This window comes from Epinephelus fuscoguttatus, linkage group LG15 (genome assembly GCF_011397635.1).
Source record: "Epinephelus fuscoguttatus linkage group LG15, E.fuscoguttatus.final_Chr_v1".
Taxonomy (NCBI): Eukaryota; Metazoa; Chordata; class Actinopteri; order Perciformes; family Serranidae; genus Epinephelus; species Epinephelus fuscoguttatus.
In genome coordinates this window covers 40,804,305-40,824,492 of record NC_064766.1, presented here as the reverse complement: position 1 = coordinate 40,824,492, position 20,188 = coordinate 40,804,305, and the positions used below count along the sequence as shown (strand labels likewise).

The 20,188-nt window shown below is 43.5% G+C and overlaps 1 protein-coding gene across 1 annotated transcript; it reads left to right on the top strand.

The window, feature by feature from the left end:
* Nucleotides 1-302: 302 nt before the first annotated feature.
* vcpip1 (valosin containing protein (p97)/p47 complex interacting protein 1) lies at nucleotides 303-19,806 on the top strand. Its single transcript, XM_049598474.1, has 3 exons — nucleotides 303-3,106; nucleotides 9,260-9,346; nucleotides 10,802-19,806. The coding sequence occupies exons 1-3, from the start codon at nucleotides 454-456 to the stop codon at nucleotides 11,590-11,592; spliced, it is 3,531 nt and encodes a 1,176-aa protein (XP_049454431.1). The 5' UTR covers nucleotides 303-453; the 3' UTR covers nucleotides 11,593-19,806.
* The last annotated feature ends 382 nt before the right edge of the window (nucleotides 19,807-20,188 follow it).

The window sequence follows — 20,188 nt, the reverse complement described above, 5'->3', positions numbered from 1 at the left end:
CAGACTGCCATATTTCTGCCGTATTGACTTCCTCACACAACAAAACGTCGCTGCGGCGTGTTGCATTCTGGTAAATGTGGTCAGACGGACGTTGACGTTGCTAATTTTAATCATTTCAAAATACACGCGTGATAACTTAAACAGGCATTCCATCTATTTTGAGTTAAATTGACGCAAGAGACAGTGAAAATAAGTCTTTAAAAAAATTTCTAGTGTAAATATTTAACAGAAATGACAGCAGAACTACAAGTCCCACAATCGTACGTCATGACGTAATACGTTTAGCAACGGTCAGTTGCTAAAGGAAAAAAACAGCCGCTTCCGTGTTGTTCTTGTGATATTTGGGCAAATAACTGTCGTTAGCAGAGCCGGAGCTCGTCTGACAGCCTCGCCGGAGTGTGACTATCATGATTTTGTGAAGCTGACACACAGTTTCAGCTTTTCTCGCCCGACATGTCGCTGCTGCAGAGCTCCAAGAAAAAAGACAAGCGTATTTTGTCTGGTACCTGCCCAGACCCGAAATGTCAGGCGAGGCTATTCTTCCCCGCTTACGGCTCCATTAGCATCGAGTGCACGGAGTGTGGTCAACGCCACGAACAGAAGAACCTGTTAAATGTCGAAGAAGTGACTGACCCAGATGTTGTGCTCCACAATCTGCTCAGAAACGCCCTGCTCGGCGTCACCGGGGCCCCGAAGAAAGGCACGGAGCTGGTGAAAGTAATGGGGCTGTCTAATTACCACTGCAAGCTGCTGTCCCCGGTCCTCACCAGGTACGGCATGGATAAACAAACCGGCAAAGCCAAGCTGCTGAGCGAAATGAACCAAGGTGAGATGTTTGACTGCTCGCTCCTGGGAGACAGAGCTTTCCTGATTGAGCCGGACCATGTGTCCACCATGGGCTACGGCAAGGACAGGTCCGGGAGCCTCATATACCTCCATGACACTCTGGAGGAGGTCAAGAAAGCCAACACCAACAGGGAATGTCTGATCCCGGTCCATGTAGATGGAGACGGGCACTGCCTGGTCCATGCTGTGTCCAGAGCGCTGGTGGGCAGAGAACTGTTCTGGCACGCCCTGAGAGAAAACCTGAAACAGAACTTCAAGCAGAACCTGGACTGCTATAAGGCCCTCTTTCAGGATTTTATTGATGCTGCCGAGTGGGAGGACATCATCAATGAGTGTGACCCCCTGTTCATCCCGCCTGAAGGCGTGCCTCTTGGCCTACGCAACATCCATATATTTGGCCTAGCCAACGTCCTCCACCGACCCATAATCCTGCTGGACTCCCTGAGTGGAATGAGGAGCTCTGGGGATTATTCGGCCACCTTCCTGCCCGGGCTGGTGGCCGAGGAGCAGTGCAGGGGGAAAGACGGGAAGCTCAACAAACCCATCTGTATCGCCTGGAGCAGCTCGGGCAGGAACCACTACATCCCTCTGGTGGGAATCAAGAACACTGTGCTGCCCAAACTACCTGCGCGCCTGCTGCCGAAGGCTTGGGGCGTCCCTCAGGAGCTCATCAAGAAGTACATCAAGCTGGAGCCAGACGGGAGCTGTGTGATCGGCGGTGACCGCAGCCTGCAGGATAAATATCTGATGCGGCTGGTAAACGCCATGGAGGAGGTGTTCATGGAGAAGCACAACATCCACCCATCGCTGGTGGCTGATGTGCACCAGTACGTCTACAGGCGCACCGGGGTTATTGGCATCCAGCCTGAAGAGGTGACCGAGGCAGCTAAGAAGTCGGTGATGGAGAACCGGCTGCACCGCTGCCTGATCTGTGGCGCCCTCTCTGAGCTCCATGTCCTGCCGGAGTGGCTGGTTCCTGGTGGGAAACTCTACAACTTGGCCAAGTCCACTCATGGCCAGCTGCGGCCGGACAAGAACTACAGCTTCCCCCTCAACAACGTGGTCTGCTCCTATGACCCCCAGAGAGACGTCCTCGTCCCAGATTATAAACTGAGCTCCCTCAACACCTGCAACTGGTGTCACGGCACATCGGTCCGCCACATCCGGGGCAACGGCTCGGTGGTTTACCTGGATGGAGACCGAACCAACACCCGGTCCCAGGGTGGGAAGTGTGGGTGCGGCTTCAAACATTTCTGGGAGGGGAAGGAGTACGACAACCTCCCTGAGGCCTTCCCCATCACGTTGGAGTGGGGGGGTCGGGTGGTGAGAGAGACGGTGTACTGGTTCCAGTATGAGACTGACCCTGCTTTGAACAGCAATGTGTATGATGTGGCCATGAAGCTGGTCACCAAGCACTTCCCGGGGGAGTTTGGCAGCGAGATCCTGGTGCAGAAAGTAGTCAACACCATCCTGCATCACACCGCCAAGAAGAACCCAGACGAATACAACCCAGTGTCCATCGACGGGGCTCATGTCCAGCGTCTTACCGACACTGCAGAGACTCAACCGGCGGTGGATCCCCAGCCGCCCACTAAGATCATCTTGACTGGTCAGAAAGCAAAGACGCTCCACAAAGAGGAGCTGACGATGAGCCGAGCGGAGCGCAGCATCCAGCAGAGCATCAGCGAGCAGGCCCTCGTCACGCAGAAGCGACGGACTGACAAGCTAAAGCAGGAGCAGAAGGGCCACGGCCGGACGTCTTCCCCCCGTGGGTCTCCAGAAATCTCCTCCTCCTCCTCTTCAGCTCCAGCCACGCCCACCAAATCCTCCTCCCCCTCCTCGTCCAATAAGGAGAAGAAGATCCGTGTGACCACCAGTGATGGCAGGCAGGCCATGCTGACCCTGCAGGCCCACACCACCTTCTCAGAGCTGCAGAGGAGCATCACCAACCAGTTTGGCGTGCCGCCGGCGCAGCAGTGTATCCGCTACGGCTTCCCGCCCAAAGAGCTGCTCCCCCCGAAGGATGGCGAGGAGAATGAGCCAGTGGCCCTGCAGCACGGCGACAGGGTGACGGTGGAGATACTGAGGGGCCCCGAGGACAAGAGCCCCGCGGCCTCCATACCCAGAGCCTCCAGCTCGCACTCCGCCCTGCACTCGGCGAAGAGCGAGGACGCCGTGACGTCCGGCAGGAGCAGCCGTGAACTCCAGGACAGCATCGACCTTGAAATGTCCTCCCTCTGTCTCCTAGCAACCCTGATGGGTAAGAATCAAACTGGTGACATGTAGGTCACCTCCTCATGAAGCTCATACAAAACACTGAGTTTAGTTCTGGGAGCAGATTAAAGGAATATTTCACCATAATGACCAATTTTTACCTTAAAATTGTGAATTTGTTTTCCCACATTCCTCTGCAGTGAATGAAGAATCCAGAAAAGGTGAACATGTTGATTTATTCATTGACTGGAGGCGAAGTTTAACAACAACAAATTCAAAACATTCGTTTACAAACTCTCACAAGACTCGTGCAGTTTAATCCAAGTCTCACTGATCCAGTTGCACGCACAGTTTCAAACAAAATCTTAGTATTGGAGTCTGACTCTGAAGTGAGCGTACGTAAGTTTCACTTTCAATTCAGCTGAAATGTCTGTGTGTTGAACATGGGAAATGAGTCATGTGAGAGTTTGTAAACTGATGTGTTGATTTTGCTGTTGTTAAATGCAGACCCCAATCAATCACTAAATCAGTATGTTCACCGCATTTAGATTCTTTGCTGGAGGCAAGTTTTTCCACAAATTGAACTGAACACAGAGTGAGTAATTGATATACAAATAGTCATTTTGCAGGTAAAGCAATCACATTATGCAGCTGATATGTGGCAAGTCTCTTTATCAGCTGAGCTTAGGCTGGTTGGAAATTAACTTTTTTTTGTCCTGCCACTGTGGCTGGTGGACAGCAAATTTAACAGTCACTTGCATAATTTTATCAGCATTTGGCTGGTGGCTGGTGCTAAATTCCAACCCTGGCTGCAACGACTGAGTGTTTTCATTATTGATTATTTGATTGATTATTTTTTTAACTAATCAGTGAAGAGCAAACAGGGAAAATGATTCAGTCAGGTGATATGAAATAGAGACAGCCAGAAAATATTTGAACGTGGTGCAGTTTGTCCTCTCAGGAGAAGAGTTTACGTTTGACAGTTTGATTTGAATATTTTCCAACTAAGACTAAAGTTAGTTTTGCTGTTAATGCTGAAAAAAGTCTCCAGTTAAAGAAATCCACCACCTGAAAGAAGAATTACACATACCTTTGCTTTAATTATCACTAAATTCAACTTTAAAGGAGCAGTGTGGGGGATTTAGTGGCATCATCAAGCAGTGAGAAGTGCAGATTGCAACCAGCTGAATCTCCTCCTGGTCAGAATCCCTTCAGTGTTCATTGTTCAGGAGGTTTTTACTGTGAGCTGAATTATCCACAGAGGTCTCTTCCTCTGTAAAACAAATGGACCAGCTGATTTAAACGGGTAAAAACACTAAATAAAGCAGTGTAATGCCAAAAATCAGCGTTTTTCCAAGGCTGTTTGGCTTGTCAGAGGGGCTGCTTTCTACGGTGGCTGACTCGAAAACACGAACGGCCCTATCTAGAGCCAGTGGTTGGTTTGTTTGTTCTGGGCTGTTCTGTAGAAACATGGCGGTGCAACATAGCAGACGCCATCAGGGCGGACCCACCAGGCTCCCAGGCAGTGTGCCAGGCTTTGAAGCCAATTCTTGATATGGTTAAGCAGTGTAAATACACCGTCACATGATGCCCTGCGACCCCAAAAGACTTGAAGTTTCTTTATGCTTCTGCGTACACTCAACACAATGTGTACGCAGTTGCTCCGCAGTTGCTGTGTGCCTATCATAGTTCTGCGTCCTGTTGGTCTACGTAGCTATGCAGTTCCCCACCAGAGCACTTGGGGGCGCTGTGTTCTTTTATATACCTAACTAGAGTCTGTGACGTCTATGGTCGTTGCTCGTTCATTGTTTGTTTATCTTTCGGCTTCAACCACGAGAGAAAGACTGCTGCTGGAGCTCGAAATGATCGACATTGAACAACAGTTTCTCTATTACTTATTAGAGAGAGGCGACTGCGCCGATGGTCTGTACGCCCGTTGAATGTCTCGAGGCGGTGTTGTGGTACTGCAGCGGGAAGTGAAACCTTGTGAAATGCCAGAAATGACGTAGTTTGAGGGACCAATCATAGCTCTTGCGGTCTGTGTTGGCTCGACGTCGCAGTGCACGTCGCGTCACATGTCGTGTCTCTATGTCGGTCGCAGAGGGAGCCCTCTGTGTCGTAGGTGCACAGAAGCGTAAACCTTGCTTTACATGGCAAAGGAGAGGTCTGTAAACCACAGGATGCATTTTGTTGAGCATCACAAGTCTCTAGCACCGATAATCCCTGAATCATCCTGGTAATTTTATACGCAGCAGTTGAACCAGTTTTTCTTCATGTGAGCAAGTTTGATAGAAACGAGCAGGGCCTTGCCGACGCTGTATCCACTTCTCTTTATACATCCATGGGACCTGCTCCCTATGAAGATAAACTCGTCTTGTTTTAAGGTAAAAAAAACACAATGACTCTTATTTTCAGGCGATTATTATTAGATTTCATTTCTGCCAATATATCCTCCTAAATCCTGCACACTAGAGCTGTAATTTCTGTGCACCAATTAATTATCCTTTAATGTAAGTTTCCCCAAATTATAGAAATGATTAAGTTTCTTGACACTAGTGTTGCACGGTATACGGGTACTAAAATAGTACCACGGTACTAGAGTATTCCAAACGGTGCTATACTGCATTTGGAAAATACTGGTACTTTGAAACTGATTCAATTCATTAATTTAGTTAATTTATTTTACTCATTTATGCACACAAATGCGTTTCTTGTTCCTATTGGAGCACAGATTGCACAAGTGGTGTGTATGACAACACCTGTATCAACATCCGCAGCTGGCGCACGTGAAAAAAGACAAGAGAAAGTCTGCCTCGCAAAGGGAGACAACACAAGACAACACAAACTTGGTGGGACATTTGAGTTACCAAAACGTGACGTCTATACCAAGGTACTTACCGAACCATGATATTTTTTGGTACCGTTACACCCATACTATTTATTGTTCTAAAGGTTTGTATCCAAAAGGACTTTTCCTTAGGAAAAGTATCGAAGAGTATCGAAAAGTATTGAAATTCATATTGGTATTGGTACCGAAACAAAGATTTTGGTATCGTGACAACACTACTTGACACACATCAAAGAAACTACTTTAAACATACAAAAAAGTTTCGATGAGCTGTTTTATTTTGGAGAAGTCTCCCGTCATCATTCTGACCAGTTGGATCATGTTTATTTTTGTCCGTCGGCATCATGTTGCACATCAGATCTTCACAGAAATTGAATCACAGGTTATATAATTGATTAGGTTCTCTGCTTTCCTCTGAAACATGACAAAACTGAGACCAAATTAAGACATCACTAATGGCTGATATTTGACCCTGATCTTTTATTTCACATTTTACAGACTAAAAGATTAATTAGTTTCAAAACGTGATCAGCAAAAGCATGATTAATGTGTAAAGAAAACATTCTTCTCATGTTTGATTAAAACACAGACTTTTATTAGACACATAAATGTTTCAGCAGCATGATTAACATGAACAAAAAGTGATGTCCTGTGTGGTGAATTGGCTCCCCTGATACCCATTCACTGTCTGAAGTCACACAACAGCTGATTAAATCTATAATTGATAATAATTAGGTCTGTATCTGCTCTACAGTACGTAGATATCTGTTGGAGCTTGAAGTCTTAGTTTTGCTGAGCTCATTGGTCGTATTTGAAGCTGTAGTCTGCAGAGTTGTGTGTGATCATCATGGTGCAGTGCTCAGAGCTACTTGTCTTAAAACAACTGTCAGGTGCCTGTAGGGTCGCTGAAATGTTCCTTTAATCAGTTCATCAATATCCACAGTCCTCGCTCTGCGGGAAAGTACAGTCATAAGTTTATCAGATGTTAATATGAGACTGTCTGAGTAAATCAAATCAAATGGATATTTCCACAGTCATTATAAAATTTGCTCAAAATATGCTCAGAGGGACAGTTCACCCCAAATCAGAAATACACATTTGTTCTCTTACCTGTAGTGCTATTTATCAGTCTAGATAGTTCTGGTGTGAGTTGCAGAGTGTTGGAGATATCAGGCGTAGAGATGTCTGCCTTCTCTCCAGTATAATGGAACTAGATGTCACTCAGCTTGTGGTGCTCAAAGCACCAAAAAATACATTTGAAAAACTCAACATCAGTGTCTCTTTGCAGAAATCATGACCTGGTTACTCGAGATAATCCACAGACCTTGCTGTTAGCAGTTTCATGTAGGAACTATTTTCTTTCGACCAAATGACACTGACCAACTGTATCACTGCTCGGAAGGAAGAGTGCATTTGCTCAGCTGAGGAGGAGACTTATGTTTACATCTAGTGTCACGAGCATCCATGAGTAGATGCATGCTTCCTTCTGTAGGCTTCCTTCTACACTGTGATACGGTTTGTGGTTTTGCAAATGTATATTTTTGGCGCTTTGAGCACCACAAGCTGAGTGCCATCTAGTTTCACTGTACTGGAGAGAAAGCAGACATCTCTTGTGTCCAACACTTGGCACCTCACACCAATATTATAATGACACAGTGATGCCAAATGGCGTGCGTCAAAACAGGCTCCCCTTTTGTGTTTTTTAATGTATAACCTCACACTGACAGCAGCTAGACATGCATTGGTGCCCCTGGATGCATCACCATGTGGTACTTCACGTCACTGTTCTATTTCCAGCCCCCTAAAAAAACAATATTTTTTTTTCCACTCACTCTGTGTTAGTTCATATGGTTCCTGTAGCAGCTCTTTTTCTCTGCTCCCGTGGCAGCTCGACTCCTCTCATCACCATGGATGTTGAAAGAGAGCTCTGCTGTTGTCCCTCGTGCGTGTGAATGAATGAGGAGAGACTCATTGTTGAGGCTGAGAAACATTCTGAGCTATACGACCCAAAGTCCTGTCATAAAAAAACAATGACAAAAAAAGATATTGCAGAGGTGGTGCAGTGGTGATGGTGTGTTTTCAGGTTAACTCAGACAGCTGAAGTCTCACATTCATTTTAGATAAAGTTCTGAAGGTGTTTTCACAGAGCATAAGGACTGTGCATTTTGTTCCCCATCACTGTCGTCAGAACCTCATTAGGAAGGCATCTTTAATGTCCAGTAGGATTACTGTGTGTGAAACCTGTTCATAGTGTTCATATTGTCACCTGACCTGACTGTGTCAAATCAGGATGAGGTCATACAGTTTGGTCTAACAGCAGTTGGAGCAGACGTGTCTTTATTTCAGCAACATCTGGAGTGAATCTGCATCTGTTAGACACTGGATGTGTTCATGCTGCCACAGAGTCGCTTATTTCTCTTGCTGCTCCTGCACACACACACACACACACACACACACACACACACACACACACACTATTGTCCAGGTGCACAGCATACACTAGTTCCTGATTGGTCACAGCAGGCAGGTGAATAACAAACTGCAGGTATCCGCTGAGCGGCTGACAGAGCTCACAGGCCGCAGGTGACGCCCGTCACAGCGTCTGTTTCTGATCAGCTGCTCTGAACGCTACCAGAAACAAGTCTGTGAGTGTGTGTGTGTGTGTGTGTGTGTGTGTGTGTGTGTGTGTGTGCGTGCTCAGTGTGCTGACTCAGGCCTCTCGCTCCCCTCCCCGTCTCACCTGCCAACAGGGTCAAAGTTCACGGCTGCGTCCAGATAAACAGGTCGGCCGGCCAACAGTCAGCGTCTGTCGATATTCAGGAAGGTTTCATCTGCACTCTGAACGCTCCGCAGGCCTGACGCTGCACTTCCTGTTAGCAGGAGCTCATATTCAATAATCCTCCCGTCTGATTAAAAACACAAAACATCCGCTCAGCAGACAGAGTCTGTCTCTCTGAGCCGGAGCTCAGCGTCTTCATGATGACAGTTTATACAGTAGAAATGTGAAGATGCTAATATCCTGTCTGCTTTTAGGTGATCATACACCAACACCACTTGTTTTACTGTAATTTATATATTAAAACAACAACTTTCAATGTGTCTGCCTGTTTGGCAGCTCATGTTGCTCCCTGTGATGAGCTGGGGAGTAAATTCTCCTGAGTGACACACCAAACTACAAAAATAAGGCCAGGCTGTAAAAAAAATAACTTTTCCTTTAAGACAGTGGTTATATCAGACATTCAACCATTCAACCAACTTTAAAACTCAGTGGTGCTTCTGTTTTCATGCGGTCAGAACATCAGTGGTGTGTTTCAGCTGGTTTGTTAAATCCAGTTTCTCTCTGTGTTCCAGGTGAGGACGTTTGGTCGTATGCAAAGAAGCTGCCACACTTATTCCAGCAGGGTGGAGTCTTCTACAACATCGTCAAGAAGGACATGGGTACGTTTGTTGTCACTCAGTGTGGTGCGTTTACATGCTCTTCATTAACCAGGATACTTGAAAACAGCGTGACGCCTGATTCCTTTAATACAGATTTGGAGAGTAATCTAATTTCTGTCCTGCTGCATGAAAACGCAGGTTCTACAGGTTACTACAATACATTTAAACATGTGCAACCTCATGTATACCAGCAGGAGAAGTAGTTTTTGGTGCAGTAATATCAGTATGTAATGTGGTCATGTTAATGGAGGAAACAGAGCACTAATCCACTCCATCACATTTGAAGCATTTGTCCTGAAGATGCTTCATTTTTTTCAGTGTTTTTGCTTCAGTCACAATGATGACATCTGCTGGCTGTTTCTGGGTTTTGTTTTTATGGAAGGATTAGTGCAAAGGCTGAATCTAAATGTCTGGACTCCACTGCACTCACAGACTTTGCAGGGACATTCCCAGGAAGTCTGCAAGTACTGAGGGCCGTCCAAATCCACAATTCATCCCGTGCACAAGCAGCCTCAAGCGGACTTTCTGCAGACTTCCAGAGCGTCCACTTGGTGTGCAGACTTCCCCAGATGTCACTGATTTAAATACTGGCAAATTCAGCCAATCCCCTTAAATTCTGCAGTTTGCATTGTTGCACCATGTCCAATCACCACAATGTTACTGAAAATTTGACAGTTTATAACCAGTAAAATCTCATTTCATTGTACAGCTGCACACAGTGTATTGAGTCGCTCAGCCCCTCTCTGTCTCTGTTTATCATGAGACTGCTGCTGCACCTCGGACAGTGTCACACACACATGTACCCCTTTTCCATCAACATGGAAAAAAACATTCTGGTTCCCTAATTGTGAGTTGTTTAGAGCATTTCGATCAATAATCAATTGGTTCAGAACCGCAAAGTTTATCATCAGCTGGAACCAAAAAATAGCTGGTTTTCCCCGACCTGAAGAATACAAATATCTGTACTAACCCATCAAAAGTTCCCAGGTATAAACTATATAGTAAATAGACGACAATAAATTAACAATAAACACCCTCCTTTGATGACACATCCTCGATTACAATGGTTCTCTTCAAAACTGGTGGAAACGTGAGCTGGTTCACTAGAGAGCACCAAGGTTCCTTTAACGAAACCAGTTCAAGATCCCGAGCTAATTTGGTGGAAGAGGGTTAACAGTGATGAAGCTAACATCACCCAACGTTTATCAATAGGTTTAACATCAGAGTGGAGCTGTTTCGGTGTCAGTGTAAGATTGTAGGGGCCGTTGAATGGCTCAGATGTTCACAGTTGTTGCTGTGTTAGCACATGCTAGCTGGCAGTCAGCTGTTGCTGCTCCGCTCCCATCCCTCCTTATATTTGTTCAACTGTTTTCTGCAGTATAGGATTAACTGGATAGAAATTATTATTGACTTTGTGTCTCAACATCCTGAACCTGTGATCGTCCTCTGTTTCAGGCCTGATGGACGGGAAGCACTGCACGCTGCCTCACCTGACGGGGAAAACGTTTGTTTATAACGCAGCAGAGGAGCGCCTGGAGCTCTGTGTAGACGCTGCTGGTCATTTCCCCGTTGGCCCTGATGTGGAGGAGCTGGTGAAAGAGGCGTTGGTCCAGCTGCGCTCTGAGGCGGCCACCAGGGGCAGCAGAGAGGGGAGTCCATCCCACGGCGTGCTGCGACTTGGCAGTGGCGGCGTTGTCCGTAAGAAGGAGCAGCTGCAGAGCGTCACTGCCTTCCAGGGTAAGGGCCACTCTCTGGGCAGCGCCGGGGCCTCCTCCCCTCCAGAGCACCGGCCCATCACGCGCCAGCACAGCAGTGGTGTGGACCTGAGCGCCAGCGTGTCCCGAGGCCCCCCAGACCTGTCGGACATCCCTGAGGACACCACCAGGGAGCTGGTTCGCATGGCTCCAGGCTTCGTCACCATGAAGGACGGGCGTGGGCTGGACCCCAGCCTGATGGAGCAGCAGCGCAAGAAGCTGCAGGAGATGGTCTCCTCCATCCAGGCTTCCATGGAGCGCCACCTGAGAGAGCAGCAGAGCGCCGGCGCAGGGGACGAGGCCAGACAAGAGCGGACTGGCGGGACGAGGACGGGCACAGGCCAACCAGCATCTACAGTCGACCACGAAACTCCAGCGGCAGCAGGTGCGACGATGGCGAGCAAACCAGACGGGAAGGCGGAGGAGCCGGAGGAGATGGAGAGTCAGGACGCCGGGCAGAGCAACGCCACTGAACCCATGGATCACTCCTGATCACTCCTGAACCCCAGCACCGCCCCGCCCCTGCCCCGCCTCGCTGGCATCTTTGGGTCATAACGCCTCAGGTCGGATCCTAAAGCTTTGGTCTTCATCGTGTTTCGTTGTCTGTTCTGCATGACTAAAGAGCGAGCCGACCGTCCTCACCTCTCTGCAGACTCGCGGTGGGACAGTAATCCATGAGGCGATATATTGAGACGCGCTGCTTGCGATACATCATCACGACATTATCACACCCCTGCTGCAGTGCTGAGGCTGCTGTGTGTGTGTGTGTGTGTGTGTGTGTGTTTATACTCTATGCACTTTGGTACACACTCTCTCATCTCAGCTGCCACACCTGAAACTTCACAATGCAGTAAATAATAAACAAACACAACACGATTCATTTCTGCTTTTGAGAGAAATTATTTTGCCTTTCTTAGATAAGTTCTTCTCAGCTGATGATGTATCGTAACTGACCGTCTTGCATTATATCGCAGAGCGGCGTGCGTGGTGACAGGATTGTATCTTTAGCCCTGTGATTCCCACCTGCAGACAGTTTAATCCTCTCGCTACAAACACGCACACCGAGGTCGGAGGCCAAAACACCGCTCGGATTCACGCGTGAGACGCATTCCTGTAGATAGAAGAATCCTCTGAGTCTTAATCTGCCACCAGGAGGAGAGCTGCCGGTCGCCGGCAGCATAATGTCCTGCAAACATGCTTCCGTTTAAGTGCACGCTCTGAGAAAGGTGCACCAGCCTCTGTACGCATCAACGCCTTCATCGCCGAAATCTGCTTTTCCACCGTCCGTCCGTCTGTCTGTCTGAGGACCACGGGGAGAACTTTGGATCTGTGTTTGCTTGACTGCCTGACTTGACCTGAAATTATTTTTTTTTCCTCCCCAACGGTCACCACATAAAATTTTCGTTTCCCAAATAGTGATTGATGTGAAGCGCCTGAATGCAGCTTCAGACCAACCAGTGCCACCTGCAGGTGAGGAGTGTTCTCAGTATTTTTTGCATTTTAAACCTTTAAAATGTTAGTTGTGTTTATTCCTTAAGACAGTGCAACATCACAAGTCCGCTGTCCGCAGACTATGGCAGATATCATCGTCTGCTGGCCGAGAAAAATGTCAAATATATAAACATCATTTTCCTCTTACCTGTAATGATACTTATCAGTCTAGATTGTTCTGATGTGAGGTGCCGAATGATTGCGATATCAGCTGTAGAGATGTCTGCCTGTCACTCGGCTTGTGGTGCTCAAAGCATCAAAAAAGGACACTTGTAAAACTCAACATCAGTGTCTCTTTCCAGAAATCTAACCCAGTTACTCGAGATAATCTACAGACCTTGTTGTGAGCAGTTTCATTAAGGGAATATTTTCTTTCTACCAAACTACACCCGCCAACTGTATCACTGCAGAGAAGGAGGAGTGCATTTACCTCTAGCTCACGTAGCATCGCTGAGCTAGTTAACGCTACAGCTCAGCCGAGGAGCCTCACGTCCATAAGCAGATGCTTCCTCCTCTGCAGTGATACAGTTGGTGGGTGTAGCTTAGAAAAATGAAAATATGTCCCACATAAATCTGCTCACAACAAGGTCTGTGGATTATCTGTGTCTGCCGTCAAGTAACTCCATCATATTGGAGAGAAGGCAGACGTCTCTACAGCCGATATCTCCAACACTCAACAACTCACACCAGAACTATCTAAACTGATAAACAGCACAACAGATAACTGGAAGAATGCATATTTTTGCGGGGTGAACGGTCCCTTTCAGAAGATCATATTAGTTGGGCTCCGTTGGCAAACAAATACCAAACAAGAACTTTAAATGTACATTGATTCTGAATAATTGAACTGTCAGGTTTGCTGTGATTAAAATCCTCCTCATCTTGAATGTTCACTTGTACAACAGTTCACTCTGGACAGATGACAGATAATTATATTATTAAAGACACATGTATCTGGTGGTCAAGTGCCTGAAAAAGCGTCACGTGCCATGAACACGTTAAATAAATGATAAATCTCCAGAAGCAGCCATAAGCTGTTTCACATTGAGTATTTAATATCAACTGGAGGTCAGTGTGGCACAGTGATGTCACGCAGTTTGTATAAAAAAACAAACACACACACACACACACACACACACACACAAAGAAAACTTAAAGTTTTAAAAACTGCAACAGTAACACTTGTTTCCTGCAGATGGCACAATTTAAAAATCATTCTCCGGAACAGTCCTGCTGTTCCACGTGGTTTTCTTTCTGCAAAACTGAAACTTTGAAATACGAGTATGTGAACACAACCTTGGCTGTGGACTTTAAAAGCTACAACAAAGCTGTGTTTGTTGGAACACCAACAAAATAATTTGTCTTTGTGAATGGTATACTGTGCAGGATTGTAATTTAGTGTTAAAGTCAAAAGTAAAAGCCAACCCCATGTTCACTCCGGTGTGATGTTTTGCCACACACTATTTTTGTTTGGCGCTGTGTCTCTTGGATGTGTGCTGCTTACAGTCCGGCCCCTGATCGCTAAGTTTTTATAAACTGGTTTATAGCAGATCCTAAAAAAATCTTAAGAGGCATTGAATTAATTAATGTAAAAAAAATAGGCCTCAATTGGAATTAAAATGTCTTGAATGAATCTTTCAAAAGTTAAAATGCCAAGACACGAGAAGTATGACTTCATCAAGCGTTTATGTTCTGCTGTTGCAAACGCAGATCAGGAAAGTGAAACCAACAACATGAAGATCCACTGTCTGCTAGCTGTCACTGTACCCTGCACGGCACGGGGAAGTGGAAATTCAACGAAATTGGCTCTTTAACAGAGAGAACATGGCTGAAACGAGGCTCGTGTATTTGACCCTGCAAGTATTCCAAACTCAGCATGACTCCCACATGCAGAGTGAGAAACATAAAACCGTTCTGTTCTAACAGTGTCTCTGCAACAAGACAAAAAAATGTCTCCTTCAGTTTTGGCTATTGTAAAATTGTCTTAAATGTAATTCCAACAGGCATTATAAAGTCTTATAGATTCTTTAATCTAACTTGCCTTGACCTTGTATAAAGCAGCGACCTCCCCTGAGCACAGCGGGGGTACACGCCCATAAACATCCCCAACACAAAAAATAAATAAGGATTACTTGTGTATGAGTCTATATGTTGTTTGTTTAGAAAAATCCTGCATAGTATTCCTTTAAATTTACTTTGTAACATGGAGAGAAACCTTTAGCTTTGTTTCAGATTTTAAGGAGCTGTGTAAAGGTGTGGCAGGTGTTTTGAACTGGTCTGAGAACCAGTGAACAGCTCCCCTTGTGGAGAATCTAGAGTCCGGTCCATGAGGTGCTTCATATCTAAGAAAACCAAAAAAACCCAAAACATGAGTGAATGGGTAAAAAAAACAACTGTCATTACGCTCTTGGCTTTTTAAATACTTTTCCTAAGTCAAGAAAATCTAAATATTTATTTACTTTTTTCCGGAAATTTCATTTAATTTGATCTTAAATGTTAAGTTGCTAAAAGCAGTTTAAAGTTGGCCAGTGAAAAGTCAGAGAAAGATTAATGAAGACAAGTTTTCTTTGCTCTGAAGCTGCGGTCACATTACTCCATTCAACAAAACTGCGCTGAGAAAAGGACATGATGACCACAAACTGTCTGTCGGTGTGGCGCTGTTCGAAACATGCCGCTAGTATGGAGACAGACTTGTGTCAGTATTATTTGTGTTCAGATCTGTGACAATCCATGTGTAAATATGTGACCTAGAAATATAAAACACCTTCTACAGAAACAAATACACTCAAAAATATTTGCAAATATAAAACTGCCCTACAAATATACATACACTGCATATACCCATCCCACCCATACCCATACCCATTATTTGGGAATCAAAAGAACAATTCTGCACTTGCAGATTTGCATTTTACACAGTTTTGAGACAAATGTTTCGCCAGTCTGAACGAAAATCCACTCGTATCACTCATATTCAGATAGCACGTGATCACCTGCAAGGCTTTTCATTTATTTTTAGATTAATTTAATATAATGACAGGATTTTTTGTTGAGGAATTTGTGTAGAGACAGATCCATTTTACATTTGCAAAATGTTTTTGTTAGTTTACAAATTTTTTTTGCATTTGTAGAGAGACTTAAATATTTACAGATTTATGGTGATAGATTCATGTCAGTGTAATTTTGTGAACAAATAGACAATCTGTAAATTTGTAATCTGTAAATATTTAAACACCTTTTACAAAAACAAATACAAAAAAGTTTTGTAAAGTAAAAAAATATTTAGCAAACTAGAAACGGATCTGCATGTACATGAACAAGCCCAACAATTAAAAAAAAAAAAAAAAATTAAAAAATCTGTGAATGCACTAATTTAAAAATAAATGAAAAGCACTGGTGAGTATCTCACAAATGTTTAAAACTTCCAGAAAACTAAATGAAAATACACTAGTATCTATCATTTTCGGATAGCACGTGATCGCCTGCTGACAACTTCATTTCTGCATTTCAAAGTAAGATGACGCAGTTGTTCTTAGGTTAGAAAAATATTCACAAATGCTTTTCATTTGTTTTTAAAATAATTTAACGTATTCACAGATTTTGTCTTATTTGAGTATTTGCAGATCTGTTTTATATTTGCAAAATATTTGTGTGAGTTTACAAATCTTGTTTTTGGAAAGAGTTTTATAGTTACAGATTACACATTGACACAAGAACTGTTGACATGTTCACACAAAAAAATATTGACACAAATCTATCTCCATACGCTATAACAATAACTTAATGCCCAAACTCTGTGCAGCAGAGTTTCTGTTGGCTGAACATGTATATCCACACTGACAAAGTTGGCGAAAATTTCCTTCAATGCGTCCGAGTGTGATGTGACCGTCCCTTGACTGTCTTTGGTTCATGTTTAAAACGACCCATTTTAAAAAAGAAGAAAAAGGCCAAAGATAAACCTGGTTCAAGTTTTAAGTCCAGTGTAAAAAATGTGGATCTGATATTTGGTGAAAGAGGCTCGCCTGCTTCTGTCCTATGCAAAGAAATCTTCACTGAACTTCCAAATAAAAACCTCTAAATACACATGTGAGAATCACATGAATCTGATAAACCCACAGCAGAGAGGTTTTATATCCAGTTTCTGCTGAAACCGTCCCCCAGACTGCAGATAAAATATAGATTTAATTTATTTTTTATTTCCTCTGCTGCTTTTCTTTAGTTTTGCAGTCAGACGTGCAGGGAGGAAAAGCAACAAAACATGTCTTTACAAGCATCTTCTCACAGTGTCGCAGCTTCTTATGAAACATCAGTTAAGATAAGATAAGATGTGGACAGTCTGTGCGGATAGTTGAGAGTGATTTGATTTATTCATGGATCTGAAAAACACTCCAGTCTGAAGAGCAACATGTTGAAGTCAGAACACTTTTGACTTTTGGTCAGTCTCTCCGGATTTTGTCTCATCGTCTCAGTCACAACGAAGGGAAATCTTGACGGTCCAGCACACAGAGAGTTTAGACTGGAGGTTTTCAGAGCAGTAGGTCATGTGTTACACTCAAAGATTTCATGTGGAGGTTCTCACATACTTTTGGCCCTGTAGTGCACGTCTCCTCCGGTGCTTGGTCATTCACAGAGTGTGTGTGTGTGACAGATCCTTGTCCGGTTTCCATCTGAATTTAGCTCTGTATACTCTTGCAGGGGAAGTATTTTGCAGCAGCAGGATTAAAGAGTCTTAATCTTCTTTTATACATTCATTGAAGGTTTAATCAAACAACCTGCTGCTTGTATCTCCAGTGTCGTGGTGGTTTGATTCTTGATTTCTGCCTGTTGAGGACGAACAACACTCTTAAACACTCCCCTTAAAACCTTCAATGAGGAAAAGAGAGTTTCAGGCTAAAGTTGGCTCTTTATTGGAATTTGGGATTTTTTTTTCTTCACTTTTTCCGATGTAATAAATAAGGGACTGTACTTTATTTATCAGAGGAGGGGATGGCTTGGGTGTCGCTCAGTTTTTATGCCAGGCATTGTTTTCAGATGTGTGCGTCAGTCCCATTCATGTGAACACGATATCTCAAGAACGCCTGGAGGGGATTTCTTTAAATTTGGCACAAACGTCCACTTGGACTCAAGAATGAACCAATAAAAATTTGATGGTCTGCAGGCATCTGCAGATTACTTTATCAGCTGACATTGTTGATCATTTCTGTTTTCACTGTGATAAAGGATGTAATTTGGGTGATTTTATTTATTTATTTTTATTGACCGTTTAAAGTTGAGTGTCCTTCCCCTAAGCCAAATAAAAAACGTCCTCCCCGAGTCCTCTCTGGTTTTGCACCACCCTCTCCCCTCTCATAAGTACCGAACAGTCCCTAAGTTTTGTGAGTTCTTGTGAGGCAGAAAGTTGTTTTGACTGGTCCACAAAGATGTGCACGTGTTTTGTGCGCTGACATTTTTCTACGCTTTATTAAATCATAAGGATGATGACATAAGAGGCTCAACAGTTTGGTGCTGCTTCAGAAAACAGCTGTGGGTGACTGACACCTTCAGTGCCTCCTGAAGTCGTGATTAGATGCTTATAAAGAACTGTTTTCCCAGCATCCTTTGTGGCTTTTCTCACTACAATGATCCCTTACAGTTCTGATTAGGACTTTCATTTGAATCACAGAAGTTTCAGAGTTCAGCCAAACTAGTTTCAAAGTAAGATGTTTGACAATTTGGGAAATTCGCTATTTCTCATTCTTGCTGAGAGTTTGATGTTCTGATCGTTCTCGGGTTAGCTTAGCTTAGCCTAAAGACTGGAAGCAACACGTTAGCCTGGCTCTGTCCGAAGGTAAATCCACCTGCCAGCTCCTCTGTTACATCCTGTTTGTTTTAAATCCCACAAAAAGTGTAAAGACAACCCACTGTAGTTTTACAGGTCTCTGGCCAGACTTTAGGCCAAGCTAACCAATCAAGAGCCATCAGAACACAGATAAGCGAATTTCTCAAAACACTGAACTATTCCTTTAAAATGACTCAAAGTCAGTTTACACTTTTGTTGCCAACAAAATGTTTTTTTTTTCTCCACATCTCCATGTTGTTGGAGGAACTGATCGTCGGGCCTTAACATCTGTTCATTCTTCACAAAATCGATTAGTTTTACAATATGGTTCTTTTTTTTTTTGTTTTACTTTTAAATGCTTTTACCTCATTTGTTTTAGTATAAATCCTCATGTTCGACCTTAAAAGAAGTCTCTTAGTTTGACCTATGTTGTTTCCTGGTTTTTGGTGAAAACAAATCTCAAGCCTCAAAATGTGAGTCAGTCTTTTTGTTTTCAGATTTCTGAGGTTTATTTTGCCGTTGGGGTGAACAAATGTGAGACTCTGCACTTTGTTTGAGAAAAAGAGGGAATGTTAGCGTAGCATGCTCGTATTAGCTGCACTTGAATCTTCATCAGTCAGAGAAGAAACCGGTCGGTCGGTCGGTCGGACGAATCAAAAGGAAGAAGAGCTTGCTCAGACGACACTGCTGTAACAGACTTGAAGTTTTTGTTTGTGACTGCTGTACACTGACATGAATTGTAATCCAGTTGTATAATAGTATATATTGTAGTATATTTGGACCTGTACAGAAACTACAGAAACACAGATTGTTCAGTTCCTTCAGTTCTTTTTCTTTCTTTTTTTTTTTGTTAACTTCTCTCTGGTTTGCTAATAAAATATTGATGATACACGGCTTCGACATCGCTGTTTGCATGTGTGATGAATTTTCAACCCCAACAATAAAATCACTTCCTTCACTTGTTTTTGTATTTTGTCGTCACTGACAGATTTTTCTGTTTGTCTGTTATAAAAGAAGAAAAACAAATTGTGGTTGTTCATGTTTGGTCTTTACATCTGTGTTGTCCATTTTCTGAACGGTGTTTGTGAACATGGGAGTGATGCTGGTTTTGCTGTATTTCTATAAGAATTAACCTGCAGATAAAATGAAACTTACATGTTAGTGTGTCAAAGTGTTACTGGGCAATAATATTAGATATTAATATTATCATGTTGTATCATTCTACACATTCAAATTACTGATTTAAAGAGAAAATGAGTCATACAAGTTTTGTTGGACACATTCAGAGTTTGTTCACGTATAGTTTAAAGTGATGAAACAGTTCAAGGCTTTGATTATTGAATTATTTTATGTGATTTGGTGAATTTTCCACATCAGGATGTATGTCACATTTTAAAGTGTGCTTATTAATACTGTGATAATGACCCCAGCCCTGTGTAAAGTTGTGTTACTGTGGCATGCTGCTGACACAAGTTGTACACAAGAGCAGTCAAACCTAAATATGTAAGTTGAATATTTAAAATAGTGAAATTTAAAGTTAATTGCAATTCTTAAAAGGATATCATTGGGTGTGTTTCTTCCAGATGTTACTGAACAAAATGATGTTTTAATTTTTTTTATTTCAATGTTTGTCAGTGTTTTGTTTGTTCATACAAGAAAACAAAAACATGAGATTTTACACAACTTTTTTTTTTTTTAACTTTTTAATTATATATAATTATAAAAAAAATAACAGAATTACATTTAATATTATTTTAACTTATGTAGATTTATTTGGTT

Excerpts from the sequence above, each read along its gene's own strand:
- vcpip1 (XM_049598474.1), top strand. The coding sequence starts at position 454 with ATGTCGCTGCTGCAGAGCTCCAAGAAAAAAGACAAGCGTATTTTGTCT. Across the intron at positions 3,107-9,259 it reads TCTCCTAGCAACCCTGATGG|GTGAGGACGTTTGGTCGTAT; the intron begins GTAAGAATCAAA and ends TCTGTGTTCCAG. Across the intron at positions 9,347-10,801 it reads CATCGTCAAGAAGGACATGG|GCCTGATGGACGGGAAGCAC; the intron begins GTACGTTTGTTG and ends CCTCTGTTTCAG.